A 24,614-nucleotide genomic window follows, 5' to 3' on the forward strand; every position below is an offset into this window, starting at 1 on the left:
CACTACAAGACCAAGCTGGCCTGGTACGTCTGCTGAAAAAAAGTCTGCTTTGTTGAGTGTTCCCAAGACACAAGCCAAGTAGACTGGCCCTTCTTTCAAGAAAAGTGTAGGTCTGAGCTAGTTCTAGTCTTATTTTAGAAAGCTAAGCTAGATATGCCTGTGCTCTAATTGCTGTATACAGGAATATGTATACGGGAAGTGTCTTTTTGGACTCATATGCTGGTCTCGCCTAAGCCTACCAAGCACGTAACTGTACAATTTTTCATCTTTCATGACACCCTTTAGCAGTGTGTCTGTCTTCGCTGCTTTAGGAACAAATTCTATGTAAAGTAAATATGCAGGTCTGCAAGAGGGAGGGGAAGAATAATGAACGGCTTAGTTTACATTAAGCCCTGGTTTCTCGCCTCAGACGTGCCACCTTGATTCTTAGGTGATGACATTAAACAACTGGCTCCTAGATGGTGAATTTGCCTTTGCTCTGTCTCTCAGTAATGATTCTATTTTACGTATTTAGTTTCTCTGTTTTCCTACTTTTTATTCTTTGAATGGAATAACCTCCCAAAGCTCATAGTGCATATATTTTTTTCCAAGTTATCAAATCCTTAGTATTCTCCAAAACAGCTCCCCTGTTCCCTTTCTCAGCTATCAGCTGCTGTCTGGAATGAGGCATGCATACATGGCCTTCAGGGAAACGGAGTTCTGTATTTTAGCTGATTTTTTCAGCCTCGTAATCCTTTTACTGGCTGTGAGACTGCCTGATCTGCAGCAAGGAAATGCAGATGGTCCTGTCTGGTTGGCAAAGAATAGTTTCAGCTCAGCCTTCTTTTTTCTTTGAGTTGTGTGCAAACCATTTCTGCTCGTTGCTCTCTCTCTGGATTTTCCTGCAGTGATTTCATACCCCCTTGGAGAAAGCAGGGACAGGATCACATTTAGCTGAGAGAAGGGAAGAAAGTATAGCCTAAATCATCTCGCTTTCCCAAAGCATTCCCACTTGGGTTGTTATGTCTTTTTAGTCACAGGCAAGGCAGAATGACTGTTTAATCCAACCTATATGTCTTGCATACTTTCCTGGTTGCTCAGTGAACTGTTGATTTTTTTAGAACTGCTCTTGTATCCTGCAGAAGAAAACAGCCCAGCTTTTGCTCTGGATAGCCATGGAGATCTCAGAGCTATGCTCATTTGCAGTGTGAATGAGGAGTGAATGTAAGAAACCGTGATGGGCAATATAAGAGCAAAATCTATTAAACAAATGGAGGTCATTATTAGGTACATGTCCTCTACGACTTCATTTTGAAACCTTCATCCTCCAGGCATGTGAGGGTCTCTGAGGACTCAATGGTTTGGTTGGTATTGACAGTTTTTCATATTCCTGGTTCTATTCTTGATTGTTCTGGATGGTTTATGACACACTTGACATTTTTCATAAAATTTGTGCTGAGACATTGATTCTATTTTCCCCTCTCTCCCTAGCACAAAAAAACTGTAAACTGTCTTTCCTTCATTCATAGAGCGTTTGAGATCTTAAATCAGAGTTAGGAGTCTTCTCAGTGCAAAGTAGACTAAATAACAAGCTGAAATAACTAAATAACAGACATTCATCTCTCTCTGAGGCTGCAGTATAGAAACTGGAAGGGGAGCAGCTTCCAAGTCCACTTGCTGCACATTCCTTTCCCTCTTTACAGTGCTGAAAGGTGTTCAGGCTCATAGCAAAAAAACCTCTGCCGTCTCAGTTTGCTCCAATAGTATATTTCCCTGTGCTGCGCTTCCAGTGATAGCCTTTTTCTTGTACGCATGGCTGGCTGCAGTTCTCTTCTCCTACAAACCTTGCTCTGTGCAGTGAATCAGATGGTTTTGTTTTCAGCAGGTATTTCTGCCTCAGATCAGTGGAGAGTCTCTAGATCATTTCACTCCTTTCTGTGATTGAATACCAGCTGGAGGTGTAGCAAGGATATTTTCACCTGCCAAGATTTAAAACAGCTACATTCAATACCATATTCACTTGTGCTCCTGCTAGAGAAGCTTTATGCGTAAAGCTTAAAGAGAACAGCATTACTGCTGTATGTACTTGTTCTGGAGGCTGATGCTGATATGCCAAAAGAAGTCCCACTGTGGTGCCTGCAAGGATCTCATCTGCTTGATAGGAGCCTACTGGGATGCCAGCACTGCATGCCTTGGCAGATGAAAGCATTAACCACCCAATCTCCTCAAGGATCTTGCTGCAAAGCATGACTTGGAAGAAAACTGGGAATGTATATGATAAGTAGGGTGGGCTGGCAGCCACCTAAAAGAGGAATTACTCCAGTGTGTTGGGCAACTGGTTTCCCAGTTTAGAAGGTTAAGGTAACTAGTGGAAGTTCCTAAGTTTGTTTTTAAGGTGGTTGGGAATCCAGCAGTGCCCCTCTTGGTGGAGAATTATTTTTTGTTACATGGAAAAGGGTTTGTTTTCAGAAGAAATTTTTCAGTTTTTGCCTTGCAGAGGCAGGAGTAAAAGTAGAATTTTGAAGTCCTATTTTATCAGTAACACTTTGCTGTCAAAAATGTTACTAAGTTTTATTGGCCAGTTATTCCAAACCTTTTTTGTGTCTGGACAAAAAATTAAAACAAAATGCTGCTGGTTCTGTGTAATAGAAACCTGGGCTTATTGAAGGTGTCAACTGAAAACACTGATCTACTCAAAACATTTTCGTGCTTTGAGTCACTCAACTGAGAACATTGCCTGTTGGCCCTGGCTGTGCTTTGAGCTTTCCTTCCAGCGCCAGGCCCATGAAGGTGGCCATAGTTCAGTCTCATCTCAGATACTTATTTACCAGTGAAACATGGAAAACTGGGGAGAGAGGAGTCATGCTTTGTGAACATGAGATTTATAATCATATGTGTAGACTTACATGTTACTTGGCACATGGAACACTGTGTGAAATGTCACATTTCTAAAGACAGGGACAATGGAAATATCAAGAATACTTATTTTTTCCCCATCAGATGTGCATCTTTAATTAGTGACAGTAATCATATAATTGTACAGTCCTCTTAGCTCCTTTTTATACATACAGAAAGAAGATAGGACTGTAGGATACTTCAGGTCAGAAGGGACCTCAATAGGTCTCAAGTGCAGCTTCCTGTTCAAGCAAGCTCCAGGGTCAGACCAGCCTGCTTGGAGCTTTATCCAGTCTGGACCTAAAAACCTATAAGGATGGAGCCTATGCAAACATCACATGCTTAGGCCAGAGTTCTTCATGTTACTTGCCACCAGTGGCCATCAAGCTGGTAGAGAGCTGCAGAGGCAAAGGCATTTGTCCAGACTAGCTCAGGTCTCTCTGCTTGGCCAAGCAGTATGGGCTGGAAGGACCAAATAAAATAAATCAGATTATTTTAGTCTTCAGATTTTGTGAATTTGCAACTTCTGTATGAAGGAACTTTCTCATTTTTTTTAAAAATGTATCTGTTCTTTTATCATTGTCTTTCAAGCACATGATTGTCATGGGTGAAAAGGGAGAGAAAGGAATGATGGTTTTGTTGTTCAAAGGGATCTCAACCTCTGGTTTTGTTCTGGGGTGCTTCATAAGAGATACAGTGACCGCATGTCCTGAAATCAGTTACCACACTGCATACCGAGTCTGGTTTTCATTTTAATTAAAAGAATAAATTAAAATGGACTAGTCAGTTTCACTGTTTTACACGTAGATAGCTTCAACATTAGTTTTTCTTTCTTTCCCTAACATTTTGAAAACCTTCCAAAACACTTTGAAAAGCCAGGAAATGAAGGCCAGAGCTCTAAAGAGCAAGGGAGGAGGTTTGCAGTGAAAATAAATTTGGATAGCATGATTTAACAGCTGTTTAGGGCAGGTGAACAAAATATGTCTCTTCTCAGTGTATTCAACAGAAAATATCTCTGTGCTGTAAAAGAGGTGAAGTTAACTCAGTTTCTTAGAAGGCCTGAGAAAAAAATAAATAAATTGGGGTTTCTCAGCATTTGAAATATGTTAGTAACAAAAATATTGTTATGGAAACTCTAAAGAAGAGTGTAAAGTTTCTTGTCTGTTGCTTTGTTTTTTTGGGAACTAAGTCTGTGTGGTTTGGAGACCATAATAAACCAGAGATGCTTGTACTGCTGAGAGCAGAGCCAGCTTCCTTCATCCAGTTCCCAGCCCAGCTGCCATGTTTCAGGCCTGCCTTCTTGATTCCTCCCTTCTTTATAACTGGTTTCTTCCTATTTTGAAAGGCTGTGTGCCATTTATCAGAGTTTCAAAATACATCTGGAGCTTGTTCACACTTCCTAACCTAACTCTAGGTTGCCTGAGGGACTGCTGTGGCCCATTTACTACGGATAGTGTGCACAGCTTGAAGAAACAAGATCTTGTATTCAAGTGTGGATTTATACAAAGGGATCTCTGATATACCTGATCTGAAAGCATCCATACCCAAGGGTGAGCTGGCTCATGATGTTTAGCCAGGGTAATAAATTACTCATGGACTAAATTTATTCTTTTAAGTGTAATCTAGTTCCTGCGAACCTTCCGTCGCAGTAGAGTCCTGTACATTGTATCTGCCATTGTACAAATGCATTTGTGAGTACCAAAAAGGGGCAGTTTGCACTTGTGGTATTGCAGTCACAATTCCAGATTAATTGCTGCTCAGTAAAAACAGGAATTAGAGATAAATATTCAAACATTGTAAGTTGGCAGGGTGAACGGCATCCTGCCACAGATATTACTTGCTTGGGGAAAAAACAATGTGTATTTGAGGTTGTTGGGTTTGTTTGATTTTGAAATTGAAATATATTATTTATTAAGAAAAAACCGAATCTTGGAAAAAAAGAAAACTAAACTTGGTTTAACTTTCTGTTTTTTATAATATTCTATCTGCTTCATAGCTGTCTCTTTGAGTCTTTGTATCTTTGTTTGCCAGCTCACACCCTATTTTAAGAGGTTTCTCTGGCAGCTTTATTCACTGTCCTGCAGATTTTAACATGGTCTTACAGCCTCATTGCAACCAAACTCATTATATGGTGCTTTCCAATGCGAATTTCACAATCCTACATGCACACCTTTAGGCTGAAAAAAACCTCACATTGGCAGTAATTTATATAGTCACAGAATCACTGAGGTTGGTGAGAGTTTTCCAGGTCCATACCCCTGCGCATCTATATTACAGTTGTAAAGATATTTGGAAGAGGATTTGTGTATGTGTATATACGTATATATTCTTTAATGTTTTGCATGGTGTTTGAGGATGTGCATCTCCACTTGGAAGTGTGTTGTGGTTTAACCCTATCTGGCATCTAAATGCCATGCACCCACTGGCTAACATCCCCCCACCCCTACACCCAGTGGGATGGGAAGAAGAATTGGAAAAAAGGTAAACCCCATAGGCTCAGACAAGAGCAGTTTAAAAATTGAAATAAACTAAGATATAATAATAATAATGTAACAACTGTAATGGAAAGGAAGACAGCAAAAAGGGAGAAGTAAAACCCAAGAAAGATAAGTTTTGCACAGTATAATTGCTGACCACCAGCCTGACACCCCCCCAAAAGGTGGCTTCCCAGCCAACTCCTCCCAGTTTATATACTGGGCATGACATGCTATGGTATAGAATATCCCTTTGGAAAGTTTGGGTCAGGTGTCCTGTCTCTGCTTCCTCCTGGCTTCTTGTGCCCCTCCTCACTGGCAGAGCTTGGAAAACTGGAAAGTCCTTGACTTAGAGTAAGCACTCTTCTGTGACAACTGAAACATCTATGTGCTACCAACATTATTCTCAGACTAAATACACCCCCCACCCCCACCCCCCAGCACCGTACCAGCTAATGTGAAGAAAATTAATTCTATCCTAGCCAAAACCAGGACAAAATGAGTCCTCTATGTTCCAGCATTAACAAAAATCCTTAAAACAAAAAAAGTCATGATAACACCTACCCCCCCATCCCATCCCCCCAGTTTTATATCTTCGCAGACAGAAGTCACTTGGATGGAAGTAAAAGTTACCCACTTAATTTGCTTTGCTTAATTTGCTTTTAATTTGCTAAACTCTTTGGTTTTAGAGTTTACTTGTGAAGGTCACAAGAGAAAATAGTGGAGAATTAACATCCCTGCAAAGGCAGAGTAGTTCTTCTGGGATAATTAATTAGCAGGCCAGACAGTAACAATTTGCTTCTCCTTTCAAGGAGAATGTTAGCAGTGTACTTTTCAAGAGGTTTGTTTTACTTGGGGATGTTAAAGGAGATTTAACCATAACCCATAGAGGCACAACTAAATCTGAAGTGTTAATATCAGTCCAACCCTTTTAATTCTTTGAAGGTGAAATCTTGCAATGAATTGCTTTGGGAAGATCTTTTGTTCTGTTAAGCAGTCTCCAGCATGACTTTTCTGCCCGATAACCTTGTTTGCTGCTTTCTTTGTGCATATCCAAAAGCTACATTGTGATGTCGTATTGTCCAAGTTAGGCTGACTTTTGGGACGGCTTTGGTTGCTTCCCAAGTTTTCATCTACCAACGGACTCAATATGTCTTTACCTGGTTTATTTTCTATCTACTTTGACACACTTTTATGTCTCTAGTTGCTCTGCATACTTATTCCCTGCTCTACTGGGTATGCCTTGTGCTCTTCATGCTTTGCTTCACTTTTCTGCCTTTCATATAGGTTTTATTTCCTACCTTTAAAGCCCAGGGGAAGTTTGTTTGTCCTTTTTTTTTCAGATGCTTTCAACCCTCCAAGCTCTTCTCTCTCTGCTCCTAGGCTGCTGTTACAGATTTTGGAGATCACTTTCTTTATTTCCATTTCCTATTTTTCAAAATATTTCTGCAGACATGGTAGAAATTCATATGCAGATCTGCTCTTATCTCCAGTAATCCTTTCTCAAGAGTGAGTCTTGATTTAAGTTCAAGAAGCGTTACTGTTATTCACTGCTTAAGGCTGCTGAGATTGTACATGTTGATTCACCTTTTCAAGCCCAGTTTCAAAACCACTTCTTAAAAGCAAATGTTAAAAAAAATAGTCACAACATGTAATTTTTGAAAAGGCACAACGTAACTTCCCCCATGTTGCTAACAGGTCACAAACGGTGAGGTGAGGCAGCATGGGTTGGTAAATACTTTGGTATTGGTTTTGGACATCTCTTGTGGACAGCTTGGCATGGATTTCCGCTGATGTCAGAGCGTCCATCCTGTCTGCTTAACTCCTAAATAAACTTAGGCACTGGAAATTCCCACAAACCAGGTTATTGGGTCAGGGACCCCAGCGACTCCCTCTTCTCTACTCCCCCAGAGAGGCTGCCAATGTGCAGTCTTGGGGGAGACTGTCCCAGTGGTCCACCAAATATGGAAGGTCTCTCCAAGAGAGTTTTACAGGAGGTGAAATAAGTTCATTCAACTGAAAAGGCTTTACTGGACTCTATGAAGGGACTTGTTATAGTTCCACTGGTTATGCCAGCCGGTTTGAGAGTTTTATGTCTTCATGTCTTGCATAATTTACCCTCCTCTTGTTAGGTTTATCTAACAAGCAAAAAGCTCTCTTTAGGACTTTTTGTAGGTATGTTACAGATGGGGCTCCTCAGTGTTATTAATCTGAAGACTGACCAGGTGCTTAATATTTTCAAACCCTACTTTCAGTTGCCCGTTGTTCACAAAACTTTAGAAGGTTGAGATTTAAACTTCTGCTGCAGATGCCAGCTTAAAATAAAATCATTCTGGGAAATGCTGTCAGAAGTCAGTCTTTTCCAGGGAGGTGTTTAAGGAAAATTTTTATTTTTCTACATATTCAAACCACTGTTGCAACAAATTTGCAAAATTGCCATGTTTCAGAACACAACTTGAAAAATGTGCCTTCTCCCCCTCCCCCTTTTTACAGTTCTGTCAAAACTTGTCTAAATTTGGGTAAGGAATAAAGGTACTGGGTTGTAGTTCCTGCACGTGTATGGGCTGAGAAGCAGCATGTGCTCAGGGTGAGCTCTGACTTGGTGAGGTCAGGGGTTGCTGAGGAAGGGATATTGGGATAGGATGAGACATGGACCAAAGGGACTAAAGACTGATCTCTGCAGATTGCTGGCAAAGCAGTGAAAACTGGGACAGGGAAGGAAGTGGCCTGCTGTTGATGGCAGCTGCTGGGTTAGCTCAGCTGGCAAGGTTTGGTTATAAAAAGCTGTTGTTGCTGATGACTAGCTGTAATGCTGCATCACCTTTTCGTAACTTGATAACCATTGACCTTGAGGTACTAATGACATCCTGTTAAAGCAGGTTATAGGTGGGCATCTCTGGGCTTCTGAAACAGCAGACTGGACATTCCTCCTATTAGCTTCAGAGCAAGTAAAGAGTGTAACAGTGTTGCTTCACCTTTACCTCCTAGTGTTCTTATTTCTCCTCTTTCCCCTACCTGAAGATTTATTTCTTACTTTGCATGGCCCATGTTTGTGTGTAATTCATGGAGCTGTGAGTAATGAATTAGGGCACTGTCAGTAAAACCCTGGAAAACATAAGTTTTCCAGAAAAGAAGACACTGATAACAGGGAAAGCCAAAGCAAGTCTCTGTTTAAAGCTGCCAGCTGCTTTCAGGGAAAACCCATTTCCATTTTGAATGTGCCATAGGTGAATGACAATAAGGCTGAGGCCAGATGGTTGTGAAAAGTTTGGGTTTATTAAAGATCCCTGTTTTCTGAGCTCAAACTATGATTTGCCAATGTGTCGAATATTTGAAAGCTATAATTAAAGTTGGTGGAGTTGAACTTTCAGAATACAAAGGGTATGCAAGAAGTAGTATTAAAATAAGACTCCATTTTGAGTTTAATTTATTTTTTCTATTGGATGTTCCAAAGAAGGTACTTCTAATATAAATGCCTTGTCACTGTGTGATGGGATAACTCATGGTTCATCTTAGGGGCAATTTTTTAAATACATGTGTTATTGTTCAGGAAAATCTACAGATCTATGGTGGTATTTCCTGAAGAAAACTAATTACAAATAGTTGTTATTCTGTTTTCAGAGCAGGGCTTGGATAGCATTCAACAAATAAAACTGCAGTCCAAGTGTGAAACAGCACTGACAAAATACTGAGTCCTTCATGAATTCTGCACTGAATCGTGGGAATCCCAATCCCTCCTGTCATTTTAGAGCTGCATAATGAAATATGCATCCTAAAGGAAGTCTGAGCTCACACTGAACCCCACTTTGTTATTTTCTGAATTTTTGCAATATCAGGTGTTTGGTTTGTTTTTTTTTTACCTTGTATGGAGATGTAATGAATAATTAATGTCCTCATGGCAGAACCTGCCTTTTTTTTTTTTTTTTGTCCAGGATCTGAAAAGGGACAAAAAATGTGAATAATTGTCATGGTTTAAACCCAGCCAGACAGCTTGTTCACTCACTCCCCCCCCCCCCCCCCCCCCTTGCCCTCCCCCTACTCCCAGAGGGATGGAGAGGAGAATCGAAAAGAATGCAACTCCCACGGGTTGAGATAAGAACAGTTTAGTAACTAAGGTATAACACAAATCACTACTGCTACCACCGATAATAACAATGATAAAGGAAATAACAAGGGAACCAGCAGCCGAAACAACCGAAAACATCGGTATCACCAGCACTTGTTCCCAGGCTGGAAATCAAAACACAAAACACAGCACTGCACCAGCTACCACGAAGGAGAAACATGACTGCTACTGCTGAAACCAGGACAATAATGATGCAAATAGCTGCTTTTATCCATGTCTCAAAGGTATTTCTAGGATATACAATTTATGCTCAAGCAAAGAAATAGAAAATTATAACCTAAAAATATCAGTATCAAATTCTGATGTTAAGGGCTTTACTGGACAAGGGAAGAAAGTGTGTGTTATTAAAACCTCATGCTGTATGGAAATGCACTTTGGATTCTTAGATATACTCTCAGATATTTTTGTATATTTAAAATTAAGAAACTAAGGGGTAGGTTTGGGCTTGTGAGTCATGGAAGGCTTTGACTTGAAATAGAAGTTGGCTTTCCACCGTGCCTCTAAGATGGGAGGAGAGAGAGCTGGCAACGTGCCACAAGAATTTTGCCCATTATATAAATTACACGCAGGCTGACAAATTCCTCAAGCCAACTTAATCTGTTTTCTTCCGTGCCCGGAAAGAGAAAATGGACATTTAATTATTGGGAGAAAAAATTATTCTACTAATTGAGAGAGTCACATTAGTGCATTTTAGTTTATCATTTGATTTATTTCAGGGACACGGATGTAGTTCAGCCAAAGATGTTATTTAATGTTTAACTGTGAACTTAAAGTGAAAAAGCACTGAATGTCCTTATCAAAACAAAAACTGCCTGTGTGCTTTGCTGGTGTTGTTATATGGGATAAAGTTGATCCTGCTTTGTTCGTACGTTGTTCAATCATCTGTATTTTTACTTTTCTCTCCTTACAATGACCCATATTTAACTTTGCACCCTGAGAAAGGTACAAAGTAACTTGCAAGAGTAATTAGTTTTCAGAGCAAATCCTTATAAGAGCATTTTCCATTTGCAGGCTGTTTCTCAGGGACTGTTCCTGTCATTCTCAAGGTATGAACTATGCTCACTGACACCTGTGGTTTTATATTCATTGCATTGCCTGAGCAAATGTGGGGCTGGTGAAGGAGATGAGGCAGGATTAAATCAATGTCAGCGTGTTTTAAGAAAGAAAATAATTTATTTAATTTTAATATTGTTAATAATTGTCATGAAATGTAATGCTCTACAGCCACCAGAGATAAAACATACAGTGGCTTGGGCACAACCCCATGACTAATGCAGGCCATTTTCAGTCTGTGTTTTGAAACAGCAAAAAACAATGACAAATGTTAATCAGACTGGTTCTAATGTCAACTAGCACTTTGCAATTAAAGTTTTAATTGCTCTGCAATTATATTTGCAGCTACAATGCAATTAGCACACAGAGTTTAATTTGCAAAAGCGTGGCTCTGGCTGAGTCGCAGGGCTTGAGGAACATGTAGTGGGGACCAGGTCAGCAAAGGAAGCCACTTGCCCTTGGATTTCATAGGGAAAGCTTAATTTCCTGAAGTTTTAGTGCATCTTCCTGAAATCTTGGCAATTGACTCTGGTTTTCAAGATGTCTTGAGTTATAACCAAAAGTCATATGTATAAAACTGCAGAACTGGCTATTTCAAAGCTTTTATGGAGCTGCCCTCAGCATTGGGGTGCAAGATCATCCTGGTGATTTGAGGCTGCTATTTTTATCGCACACTCAATTTTTTCAAGGTAGTGCTTTACTGGTAGCAGCTTGGACTTGTAGCTGCAGGAGGGGAGCTTGCTACAGGGCCTCTGCTCATCATTTGGAGAAGTTGCATCTGTTGGAGCTGAACAGTGCATTTAATACGAGAAATAGTGCAAACAACATTCCATGAACTTATTAGGAGGCCGCAGGGATTGATGAGTTGAAAGTGAAAAAATGGATGGGAAAGAGGGCAAAGTTTTTGGCAGTGCAGAAATTTTATGCCTAAATGAATGACATTTATGTAAAAATCAGTGCAAAGGAATGCAGATAAGGCTTTAGCTCTTATTGCTCAGGAGGAGCGCTGGGAAGAAATAAATGAGAATAAAAGAGGAAGGTTGCTGCTCTTTGAATTGAAAGGAATGAGGGTAGAAAATTTCCAGCATAAAAATTCTTTTTTTGCCAAGGGTGGGATATGATTCAAATGACAGAGCCTGGAAAAAGAACCGAAGAGCCTCCCATATAATGGAGTCTTCTGAGTATCAGCCAGAAATATCTGCTCAAAATATTTTGAGTTATGCATGGTTAAACTGATTTCTGGCAGCTATTTTTGTTGGGAGCAGGCTGGTGGCTTCTGGAGGTATCGGTCTCTTCTGTATCCTCATGCTGGTCACCTTCTCGTGCGTTGTAAGAAAGCCAAATGGATGGCACCCTTTGAGCTAGAGAATTGATTCATAAAACTTGCCTTGCTGGAAGCATGCGTCAAAACTACCAGCGTGATATGGCGAAGGCCCATTTCACTGCTTGCAGGACCATTAATGAAATGACTCAGCAGTCAGATGATATCAGGCCATAGTTTGTCTGTGTGTGAATAGAGAAGAATAGGGACTTGAGGGGAATTCAAAGTATAGCCACCAAAATACAGCTGCCTACCTTTACTCTTTGTAAGTCTTCCATGCTGGTGAAGATACAGAAATTTCTATTTTATTTTATGGTCTGTCTGTGTGAAAAATAACTTGCATTGTCCTCCACCAATCTGGAATAGTCTCTTACAGCTGACATAAAAATGCAGATTTTGGTTGTAAGGTAAAGCTCCACAAAATCAGCTTAGCTGTAAATTACATATCAATGTTGAATTCAGTAATGCTCAGTATTTTGGCAGAAACACAGCATTTTCCAACTTCTTTTTCTTGCCTTGAGTAAAGCATCACTTGCATAATTTAGTAATTATCTGATGGAGTTGTCAAAGAAAGTTGCAAATTTATCTCCATTAGTTGAACAAAATTGTATTGCATTTCATTTGGCTTCTTAATCTGGTTGAAACATCAAAGAAAGCAATTTATTTCCTACATGGAAAACTGCACTGTGTAGGCTGCCAGCTGGAAAAGAAAATAGGTAAAATTCCTTTTGTTTATAGCTGTGTTGGACCCTTTATTTCCACAAAAGGTGAATTTGGCTCATGGTCTGGGGAATTTGCTGTTAGGTGCTTCATGTTCCAGATTGCTTAATTACACAACAGGAGAACGAGAGACTTTGTCCAGTACAATAAATGGTAGTTAAACAGCACATTTATTACTAAACCACACTGAAAGAGAACCATTCTACCTGTTTCTCTTCTTTTCCTGTAGTGTCAAAGATCGAATACCTTTTGCCTTTCAATTCCAGTGTTCCTCAGGCTACTTCATTCTTTCTCTTCAGTACTTAGAAAAAAACCTGCAGCACCTGAGTTTGTCTAATGAAGTCTTTGGTGGAATGGCTTGGTAGAAGAATACAGCTGTCTGAGGAGGACCGAGGAGCTGCTCAGTTCTGGCATCAGAAGCATGGCAGAGCTCTGGAAAAAGGGAGAAGCAGCAGCAGAGTTGGGCTTGGAGCCAAGTGGATTCTTGTGCTCTGATCACTTCTTGAGCTGATCAGATAATTCCTAAAGATCTCTTAGAGACTGTGTTTGGCTGTGTCTAGAGGTTGCACAGCTTGAGAGCAAGGACCAGCTCGTCCTTGCAGGGAGCCCTGTGAGGACAACCCCATGGCATTCCATTAAAAGCCAGGAAGGGTGGTGGGGAAAGGCAGTGTACTTTAACCCAGTAACTTTAACTTGCATTACTTGTGGTGCAGAGGTGGATCAGGCTGTGGTGAGCTTTGTGCCCTGGGCTTAGCACAAGGCAGAAACAGTGTCATCATGAGCTGTTGTTTGAAACACTGATGCATACAGCCTTGCTAAGGCATTGTTTATGTTTCTTTAAGCAAAATCTTTGGAGGAGAACACTGTGGGTCTAGAGGAGATTTGTTTATGCTTTGCAGGAAAGATGTTGCTTTCATGTTCAAACTGATTTAGGGAGGCTTTTCTGCAAATTCCATCATCACATTCTTGCATTCCTTCTGATTGTTTCAACAGAATACATTTTATAAAAGCCATTTCATGCGTGTAGTAACTTTATATTCAAATTCATAAAGTAAGAAACGGGTGCTGGAATCAAAACAGCACTTCCATAGCAGAACTGAGAAAATGCTTTTAAATGACTGCACATGAAATTCATATTCATTATCTTTTAAGAAAACAAGTTTTAGTTTTATTTTGACAGACAAAGCCTGTGCATCATGTCATGTCATATACTTCTGAAAGAATCGGGTTCTGTAGCACGAACCGTGCCCAGAGTCTTGTGTCTTTTCTGCAAACTATGCTTCAAACAACTAAATTAGGAATAAAACTAGTTTGAATGCAAATGTTAAATGAGCATTTAAATCATTCTTCTTTTTTATAAACAGAGCACTTCTAAATTGCTAAGCAGTTAAGAGGGGTTATTGATAACCACCTACAAATGTTAGCAGTTCTGTTATAGCAAATCCTTGCTGAATTCATCAGTACTAATGCTTGTCTTTTTTTTGTTTAATATCCAAACCATACACCATCTTGGATCATGAAAAAAATTTACTGTAATCTTTTGTTTAATGTCTATGGCTTTTTGGGTTTGCTGTGAAATAGAAACGGTATTGAATTTGAGCAATTTGTGCTTGTCCAGGGGTTTCCTGAAGGTTATGGTTTTCTGCTCAACTTTATAGCTGCTGCTTGAATCCCGAAGGTGATGATGAGATAACTACATGCAAATATAAGTAACTTCTGCCTTTGGAAGTTGATCCTCTCTTCTATAAGTGGAATTAGTTTGCTTTGGCTTTGTAGAACGTTACCTTACACTTTCTTGCCTGTATCCATAATATCGTGGTAGGAAATCTCCACACTTTTAAAATTAGTATTTAATTTGATCACTAATATGCTTCTTGAGTACTGGGGTAAATGGTTGATGCAGTAAAAGGCTCATGAAAACTATAGTAAAAATAATCTATGCAATATTGTTCTTTCTATCGCAAATCTCAAAGTCATTTGCCATGATCAAGCAGGAATTTGTCATCAAGGTACAGCAGTGAGAACTCCATTTTCTACATGTGGAAAATAGTCCATAAATTGATGGAATCTGAGATAATAATTCTGTGTATTACTCCAGTAAGCTCTTTAGAACCCCAAGGTGGTCCTTTCCAGCATTGTCACTCCCTCATGGGGATTTTCATCTGCTCTTCCTCTCAATCCTTGGAGGGCATCTGTGGATGATGAATCATTGACTTGTAATCGTGCATGATTGTGAGCGAGCAACATATTTTAGTACATTGGGAAATTCTTATCCCCCCCCCCCCCCCAAAAGAACCCACTGAGCTGTAAGAATCAGAACCCAGCTTCTTACTTTGAAGTCCTTATAAAAAAATATATGGGAATATATGTGGCTTTCTTACAAAGATGAATGATCAGCATGGATTGCTTTGGGAAGCAACAAATAACATCTTGAGCAGTGGGACAGATCTCAAAACTCTTTTAAATGGTATGATCTATTTGTGCATTACTGCTCAGATCTGGCTTTCTTTTCTCTGGAACTGGTTCCAACTCCAGGATCTGAAAGTGAGGTAAACTCATTTCCTTTTTGGATATTTGTTGTAGAGCTTTGTACAGCAATATCCCCATTTCATCTCTGCTGAAACTCGGTTCTATTAAAAAAGTATATTCTTCAATGTCATTTAGGAGTCTGTGAGGCGCGTGAGGCACTATTAAAGGTTGATTATGCTCATTCTTGAGATAAATACCTGGGTTTGTGCTTCATATTAGATTGGTATTTAATATGAACAAATGAATCAAACAGTTATAAAAGATAATGATAAATTTACTGTTAAATGGAAGTTAGTTTACACAATAATGGAATTTGTCTCCATTTGAAGATAACAGTAAATCAGCAACCTCAGATTTTAATTCTCAGGGTTATTTATTATATTATATTGTGTATTTTAGTATTAGTGGAATTGTTTACTGTGTGAGTATAGGTGAGTGTATTCTTGACAGACCTTTAGTAGGTGCTAACTGTTCAGTATCAATGGCTAGTATTAATATGATAGATGCCATTATACTTTGTTTGCCTTCACACATTCACCATCCTATGTATTTCTCCCTGCCGTGATGGGAGCTGCAGAACTCTGCACACTGTGACTGCCAGCCCACCATAACTGGTCAGCATCTGTCAAAAGAAATGACATTTTCTCCTACTAATCCGTAAATATGTGTGTGCATATATATTTATACACACACACACACACACACACACACACACACACATATATGTACTTATATAAGCAAGCATATTTTCTACTTTACGAGTGATAATTTTAGAGACTTGTTTTTAATATTGAAATATGTACTTGCTTTCTGGTAGCAATTTCATAGTAGCATTATATATATGTATACACACGCATACATACTTGCTTAATAGTAATAACTTGTAATAAAGAAACTTAACAAACAGACACCCTTTCCCCTCAACCTCTTTGTGCTTCTGTATTACAGAATACACTGCTGCAATCTTTATGCTCCCACAGACCAGGTAACCTTTAGGTCATGGTATTTATCAAACAGTAACTCTTAGTTTCATAAATGATGTGGGATTTTTTTAAATTTAACTTTTAAAACCAGTACTAGATCTTGGGATCTATTGTACCAGATAGTGTGAAAACACTTTCTCTCCAAAATACATTATGCCCTTTTAAGGCACCCTTTAAAGTTTAATACAATACCTTCTTCCGTTCACCTCTACATACTGTTACTGCCTTTGTTTATTCTGCTGTGGAAGTACTTGAAGTTTTCTGCTCAATTTCAATTACTTTGTTATGTGTCTAGCAGCGATATGGCATTGAAATTTGTTTTGGGGTCCTCAAAGTTTGTTTTTTCTCACTGGTGTGTTATTTTGGTAGAGTAGCAGAGGTAGGCTGGAGTCATTCTTGTTTTGCGGGATATCATGGGTGGAGTGGTGTAGATTTACACACAGATATACAGGGCTGGCAGGACTGTATTTTAGAGTATATATTATGTAGGGGAAGTTTCTTTTTGCCTTAGCGATCTTGCTTTGAGGTGTGTACCTCTGGATTCCATCTGCAGGAGAAAAGGGTTGTAAAATCTCTAATCAAATAATTAGAGTTATCGATGCAGGCATTTGCGGCCTAGTTTGGTATCTAACACACAAATGCAGATAGCTGTGAGCTGGGTAAGAGCCAGTAAATGCTGACCTTTCCTCTTGCCTCATACAGACCCACAGAGAGCAAGTCAGTGATGCAATGTGAGCTGGTGTAGACAATCTGCTTCCCAGTTTGGGGTGAGAGGAGGCTTTTTAGTGATTAATAACATTTAAAATTCTCACCCTCTGTCTTGCACTTTGTTACAGCCTAAATGGTGGTTAAACGACTCTAACCCTAATCCCATTTTCCCTGCTTCTTGTGGCATTACCTGTGTGTGCAGGTGGTGAGGCCATCTTCAGTTTCTTCCCTTCTCCTGGTTCTTGTTCCTCAGATGTTCTTTGAAACCCCCAGACTGCCCCTGAGCTGCTTCTGTTCCATTCAACTTTTGCTTTTAAATCCCCCTCACATATCTCCTCTTGGCATGAGATTGATAAAGCAGATAAAGCAGACTTGCTCTCTCATAAGATGAAATATTCAAAAGGAAACATATGGTGAGATGGGAATTAAATAATGGCCATGGGTCAAAATAATCTTCCTTTTGATTATAGCTGTGTTATTCATGGATGAGTGTTCTCAGGGATTAGTTTTTCAGTGAAAATGAGCAAAATTACTCTATGGTTTTCATGTGTGGTGTTAAAGACCTGAATCTTTTCCTTTTTTAAACAAAAATAGGAAAAAAAATCATCTGAAACTGTAATAAGTTCACATAAAGCTTAGTTTACTAGTAAGTATTTCCTGACTGTACAGATACTCCACTAAAAAAAATCTCAAGTGTTGAAAGCGTATATATGCAATGGTTGGTTTTAACCTTTTTCTAAGTTCTTCCTCTCCTTCATAATATGTTTAATTGGTTTTCTAGGTGTAGGGCTCTTTTGGTTTTATTCACAGTATAATAGAATAATTTTTTAAAACTAAAGTCTGAAATAACTTAATTTCCCTTTTAAAATGGTCTTTTTTTTTCTTGCAGATGGGAAGGTTGAAGTGACAAAAGAAGGTGTAAAGCTGTGCACCATGGGACCTGGCAAAGTATTTGGGGAGTTAGCCATCCTCTACAATTGTACCAGGACAGCAACTGTCAAAAGTAAGATAATTTTTGATTTTTGATATTGAATGACATGTTATTTAATTGGGAAGCAGGGTTCTGCTCATCTCTTCTTTGGGTTTGCAGCCTCCTTTAGATGTTCCACTTTCTTACTTAATTGCGCTCTATAGCGATTATAGTATTGAATTTAGCCACTGTGAATGGGAAGAAGCATATCTGACCCTAGTAGTGTACATCTGCAAGAGAAAGTAAGTTACACTTATATATTTTTTCAGGACGAGTCATTGTTTTCTCCCTAAACCAACTGAAAAAAAACCAGGAAAAAAGCCTGGACAGTGCTGATCCCCTGCTCTAAGTCTTCAGTGCTTCTCCTATAATCAGATTTCTTTTATGAATATTCTGGGTAAAGGCCTGGGCTGTACACTGAGTAGAGGGAAAATTGCTATGTACAACAAAACTATGTTTTCATTTAAATTCAGATTAATAGTTGAGATTTGGAAGAGAAGTACCAAAATACTGATGCATGTGAATCGCTGTTCAGAAGAAAGCCTTTTAGAAATACCTAGTTTTGCTTCACAACGAGAAAGAAAGATAACAAATGGGTAGAAATGACAGAACAGATTTGGGTTGTTTGTTGTTTTTTTGTTTTGTTTTTTTGTTGTGTTTTTTTTTTTTTTGTAAAGAGCACACTGTTCTCCATAATTCTGAAGAACTTGACTGATACACTCTGTTTTTACCTGCACAAGCCTTGCCTTTTTACAAGTACTGTTTGTTGCAGGTTAGTCCTCGGCTACAATATGGTTAGTTCATCAGTGGCTCAGTTTTTGTACTTTGGAATAATCCAAATGATTAGCAAATGTTTTGGAGTAATCTAAATGATGCAGCAAATGTGCATATATTGCACAATTCATACCTAGTTTGATGGGGACAGCCCCAGATCCAGAGACCTCCAGGCTACTTCAGACAGTGTGTGTGGCTGCTTTTCTATGAGGTGCTTTTTCTCTTCCCCCCTAGTCCATCAAGGAACCAATGTAAACACGGGTGCAAATGGGACATGTCCTGAAAACCTCTCTTTCCCATACTTTCCTGCCCCCTAGGTGCATTATCCATGAATAGCCTGGTTTTCTGTCCAGTTAAAGGTTTGGAGAATTGATGATGATGAAGAATTCAGAGCTGCAGGCTCCACTGCAGGCTCTTCCATGATAAATACGGTTACAGAAATTTGAAAAGAGCAGGGAAAGAGGGGAGATGTTTGATTCCTAGCAAAGGAAACAAAAGGATGGTTGTTTAGTTCCTTTTAGAAATGCAGAGCTAAAAGGCACCTGGTTCTCTAGTACCATGAGCAGTACATCATAGAATCCTACATATTCACACTGTTCCTGGGTCCATGTTCAACCTGTTTGTAAAAGTGACTCCAGCAGGAAATAATATTGGCAGCAGTTTTTACTGTTAGTTTTGCTGTTACTTGATTTTTCATGTACTAAGTCTCCTCTCTTGAGCAAACTTTCAGGTTGCCACTTAGTGCTTAGTTTTACTAAATCCTTTTATTGTGGTTAAATCTGGCGCCGTAAAAAGGTCGCTACTGTAATCACCCTCAGATAGATCTTTCTTCAGTGAAAAGGTCTGTTCCTTTCCCACCAGTATCATAAAGATATGATAATTACGCACCTACTTTTGCTGGCAGCTGTCAGGCATGTGATCTTGTTTCCGAAGCCAGCAAGTGACTTTTAGATATTTTCTCTCTTGCATAAGTAAGTAGCAGTTGTGATTGGAATCACCTTTATATCCTTTCAAGTGTGGTGGCACACAAGGTCACAGCTTGACTTTGGGAAATTGATGCATCTAGACCTAACTGAACAGAGGTCTTGGAAGTGTGCAGATGAATTTAGGACATAAATTGTTGCTGTTGCACTTCAAATCGTTTGCTGAACTTCAAACATCTGTTTGTTCTTTTGGCTAAATGGTAAATGTAATAAATGTCTAGAAAGGTGAACACTAGTACATGTTCCATTCAGTCTGATGATAACTTTGATCATTACAAGGTTTAGTTAAAAAGAAGTGAACAACTGGTCATTCTAATTAGATTAGACACCCAGTCAACCCTGAATGCTAGAAGTGGTGATGATGTGCTAAGGGGCATCATCCAACTTTCATCAAGAGAAACAGTTTAAGTCAGGGCTTCCTAATTTTCATGAGATAAATTTTTATTAACTCCAGAGTGACAGAAGTGTTTTTTTTTTAATGTGCCTGCCAAAATTTCATTGCAAGGACCTTAAGTATTTGCTTTTAAAAAATGAAGTTGCAGCAAAACTGAATGAAGTACTTTACACTACACTATGGTAGTGTAAAGCTTATTAATGCCTTTGGGCGGTAATGATATGTAAGCTGTGTTGACAACTTCTGCTGTAACTCGTTGTATGTGTACTCTAGGTTTGTAAATAATAAAGTTTTTAGTGTTGTTACTCAATGCATTAGTCTACATCAGCTCTTCAACTAGTGCTTGCTCTGTAGGAGACTGCAAACTTAAAGGGATAAATCACTGTAGGAAAGTCTTTGCCTTTTAAAAATAATTCAGAAGATCTTAAAATTTAATTATTCTGATCTGAATCTTGTTTCATTATAACCTTTTTAATAAGACAGCCCAGCTCTTTTGAAAGCTTACCCCAAGAAAATTATTATAATATTTTTCAATATTATTGCAGTCTTAAATAAAAGCAGGATAGGGTCTAACCAGGTCCTGGAAAGAAAGAGCGACCAAACCTGTGGGTGTTCAGAAACACTGAGGAAGGTAGGGCCACCACCCATGTAGATTAATAGCAGGCTGAATGCCGGCATGCTTAAAATCTCTGTCTTGGTCACCTGTTAACACGAAGGTGAACATCAGTGAGAGGGTGACTTGATGCAGTTAGATGCCTGCTGCCTTTCTCTTCCTATTCTTGGGTATAGCATTAATATGGGAGTCCAGTGATAGTAAAGGAGACTGAACAGGAGATGTGCAGATGCACCTTGGCGCACTACCCAAGCCACAGAGCTTAATATTAGACTCCTTCAATTAGGAACCTTTCCACCCAAAAAGGATTTTTGTCTTGCTCATTGCCAAGCAAACAGGATTCCAAGTGTGTTATCACAAGAGTCTGAACAAGCAAAAATACATTAAAATTCAAATGCGATTTTGTTTCTTAGTAACATGTGTGGTACAAGGAACAATGAGATGTCAGAGAAAAAAGGAAAACAAAACCAACCCTGAGTTGAATTCAGATTGTTTATATTAAGTTGAATATAAAGCTTTGTAGTTCTTCATTTGATAACAAAAAATATGTTCTTAGGAAGTGAAAATTTATCTGCTGTTAATATTGGGCAGTGGTTGTCATTCCTGTTAAAGAATAATCTGATGAGCAGTTAAGTAGTATTTTTTGCATTTTTTGGGGGAGCAAGGATTTTGTGAAAGGAGTGAATTTTTAATGCACATATATTTATTTGAGAGGTGCCCTTAGCATCTGAAATTATATTCTCCCAGAGGCAAAATTTGAATAAAAACTTCCCACAAAAGCATCTTGATGCGAGGCTGCAGGTTTCAGTGGACTTATGCTCAACAGCAGTCTATCATTTTAGGAAAACAATATTAGCGAAAAGAAAAAAGCACAAGCTCAAGCTCTCTGTAAATTATTTAAATCTTTTTCCTGCTGAAACTATGAGCGCGTCCTGAAAAGCCAGCACAAGAGCTTCTCAAGCCTCTCTGAGAAGCTTTTCTGCTTATCAGCCGTGCTTGTTGTACTCAGTGCCACACTGTGTGTTTAAGGCAATAATTTAGCAATTTGTTGCCAAATTTGGATGAGTTTGAATTTTCTACTGCTGTTTTTTTTAATGGAGTCCTGTGGAAATAATTCTCTAGCTTGCTTCAGCCCCAGAAATTACTCAGACATCACAAGGAGCTTGGTAACGTGGATAATTTGCAAGAAAAGGCAACAGTCAGTTGCCGGTTTAAACTGCAGGGACTCATAAAAAGCCTTTGAGAAGGATGCTGCCTTCATATGTTCTCTTCTAACAGTTATGGAAGCTAGTATAAAGTTTGCTCAGATCTTCTTAAAACAATTACATGTTGGAAAGAAGTTAACTTTCAATATTCAGCTGTTTGATTAAAACCTGTCTGATTACTTATGGATGTGAAACCCAGGTTGGCCAAGCCAGAGGAGATCAGATTGCAGATCAGACTGGTATGCCAGTGGATATATCCTTGGAGAAAGTAATTTAAGCCCTCCCTTGTACTGCTTATATTTTAATCTGACCTTTAGAGGTTTTGCAGGTAAAGTGACAAAGTGGAATTGGATTATTCCTCCAAGGAAAGACAGCAAGAGAAAGTTATTTTGAGGATAATAGACATGACATAGAACTTTTTTTCCTCTCCTCTTGTTCACTAGGCAGGAGCATCTTCATGCCATAAGGCATCTCTGTGGCTCAGGAGATACAAGTGAAGGGATGGGTGGTTCTGAACATGCAGAACAGGGCAGCAAAATTTTGACCAAGAGGCAGTCTAATCAAAGAGAAGATAGACTGAGATGGGAAGAGCAAAATGAAAAATTCATATGGTATCTGGGTTTGTTGTGTACCAGAAATGTTGTCAAACTCATTGTCAAAAATCAGAGCTGGTTAAGGAAGCATGGCAAAAAGAGGAATTAGGGAATGATTCACCTTGGGGTGAATTGATACTTACTGGATTATTAGCTATTTTTAAATAGCAAGGTGTCCAGTGGTGTGGTGTAGGCAGGAATGACCAATCATGAAATGTTCCAGTCCAAGGTGAGGCATGCTACTGTATCCTGCCTGGTGGCATGCAGGGAGCATCCACCCGACACATCCCTGGTGCGAAACAGTATGTTGTAATTCTCTTCTACACATACACCTTTTCTGTGTGAAAATAAGAAGGTCCAGAAACCAGGCTATGTACTTGATGGACAAATTCTAGTATCGTTCAAGACATAATCTTTCAGGGCATCTGAAAGTTGCTGCAGCTTGCTGTTGACTGTAGAAACCAGCTGAGGCAGCTCGTTCCTTTGAACTACTTTTTTTAATAGGGAAACTGAAATGACTGAGCAAAAGAAAATCAATTTGGATTTGGTTTTGATGATGGTTAAGTGTCAAGTCAATGCTTAAACTGGTTTCCTTCCAATACAGTGACTTTTTTTTTTTTTTTTTAAATCTCAATGAAGTTCTGGTGCTTCAAGATTCAAGTCACTGCATCAATTATAAGAGCTGTGGCAGCAGTAACATTTCCAAACTGTGGCAGCTGACAGCCTGTACAATAGGTTTAGGGTTATTGCTTATTCTGACCTTTGTTTTGACTTTTTCAATCGTGAACTTCAGCTGGTTTCTAGTGGTGCAGCAAAGCTGAGCAAAATACTGCAAGCAAGGTACAATCAAAAATAACTGTCAGGGGAAAGAGCCATGTTTTCTAATGACAGGTGAGAATGATGCTGGTAGTCTTTTGTGGAGAAAGCTGATTCAGGGAGCAGTGAGGCTGTGGAATAGCAGATACACGGCTACTTGTTGATGGTCTGTTTGTCAGCAGCACTTCACTGCTTTGCGTGTTCAGGAAGGGATGAGCTTGCAGAACTGTGTTGCATACACTTTCTTTCTCCCATTTCTGTGTGTGACCTTCCCCTCCCCAGCTGTGTACATACTGACTTTTGATTGTAATTTCAGGGTTTTTTTGGGTAGGAGGCCTTAATCCTTACTGCTCAGGATTTTGAGGAGCGCTCACTGTGACTCACGTTTGTACCACTGAAAAGTCTTCAGTATAGACCGCTACCAATCCTATCTGAGAAATAGATGCTTTCTACTATACATTAAATTTGCTATCCTGGTAACACAGAAGGAGAGGTAGTGACTTATTCAGACTTAAACCCCATGACCTAAAATTTGAAAAGTTTCAGCCTTTGTTTTTCCCCCATTCCCCCCTTTCAGTGTTTCTAGCATAAAAGATCTGACAGAAAAGTCCCATATATCCAGTTCCTAAGAACCATGCCATAGAAATAAAAAAAAATTACTTGTAAATAAGAAAGGTGCAAGCTCTGGGAAGGCTTTATTTGCTTCTCTGAAGAAATTCTTTGTTTTCCCCACTTTATTGGATCAGTGTGTTAATTTGAATGCTACTGTGTTTCAGTTCCTAGGTTAGGAAAAACTGCAATTTGAACTGAAAAAGAAATGGGGGATGGGTGTTGCTGCTATGAGGCTTGAAAGGGTTATAAAACGCTCCCCTGGCCTCCAAGAATTGTCATTGTGGAATTTTCTTTCTTTGATTTGAGCTGTTATTAAACCCAAGAAATCTTTGGCAGTTGCTTGCTGCTTCTTTAAATGCCCTTGTAGTTTAGGTGTTTGTGTTGCCTTTTTTCTTGAGATCTGTCTTGTCTCTCAAAGTCCTTAGTAAGTGCTTTTAATGAAAGAAAACCACATATATGTTTTCCTTTTCTTTGTTTTTTGTTTGTTTCTTTTGTTGTTAAAAATGTATTTGTTTAGTTTGCTTGCCTTTGGCATCTTTAGCATTTTGTTAGTCTTTTCAGGATGGAAAGCGTTGCAGTTTAGGGGCTCGGTTTTCTGTAGCTCATTTGAGTGGGCTTTTTTTCTCTATATTTTTACTCTTTTTTTGTGTGTGTGTGTGTACATTGAATGTTTCTTTATATTTTTTTTTTTCTCCCTTCCTCCTAAACTCTTCTAGATTAGCTTTGTTACAGCGATTACTCAGTACTCAGAGTTTTCCCCTTGATCCTTGTAGTTGGTTTAATATTGCTGTTATCTTTATTGGCTCGCCTGCAGGATGCTTCAGAGGAGAGTCATCAATGTGAGCTGTTTTTCTAGCAGTGCTCAT

At 39.1% G+C, this 24,614-nt stretch overlaps 1 protein-coding gene across 3 annotated transcripts in view; it reads left to right on the forward strand.

Annotated features, from left to right (window-relative positions):
* The window catches only part of PRKG1 (protein kinase cGMP-dependent 1), a 483,102-nt gene that overhangs the window by 175,877 nt on the left and 282,611 nt on the right, over positions 1-24,614 (forward strand). For all 3 annotated transcript variants that reach the window (XM_061446715.1, XM_061446714.1, XM_061446725.1), the window contains exon 3: positions 17,678-17,791. In XM_061446715.1, the coding sequence (XP_061302699.1) occupies positions 17,678-17,791 (114 nt within the window). The remainder of the gene's footprint in view (positions 1-17,677; positions 17,792-24,614) is intronic.

The sequence above is a fragment of the Pezoporus flaviventris genome, unplaced genomic scaffold (genome assembly GCF_033815535.1).
Source record: "Pezoporus flaviventris isolate CSIRO_AGI_PZ_B2104156 unplaced genomic scaffold, CSIRO_AGI_Pfla_v1 ptg000001l, whole genome shotgun sequence".
NCBI lineage: Eukaryota > Metazoa > Chordata > Aves > Psittaciformes > Psittacidae > Pezoporus > Pezoporus flaviventris.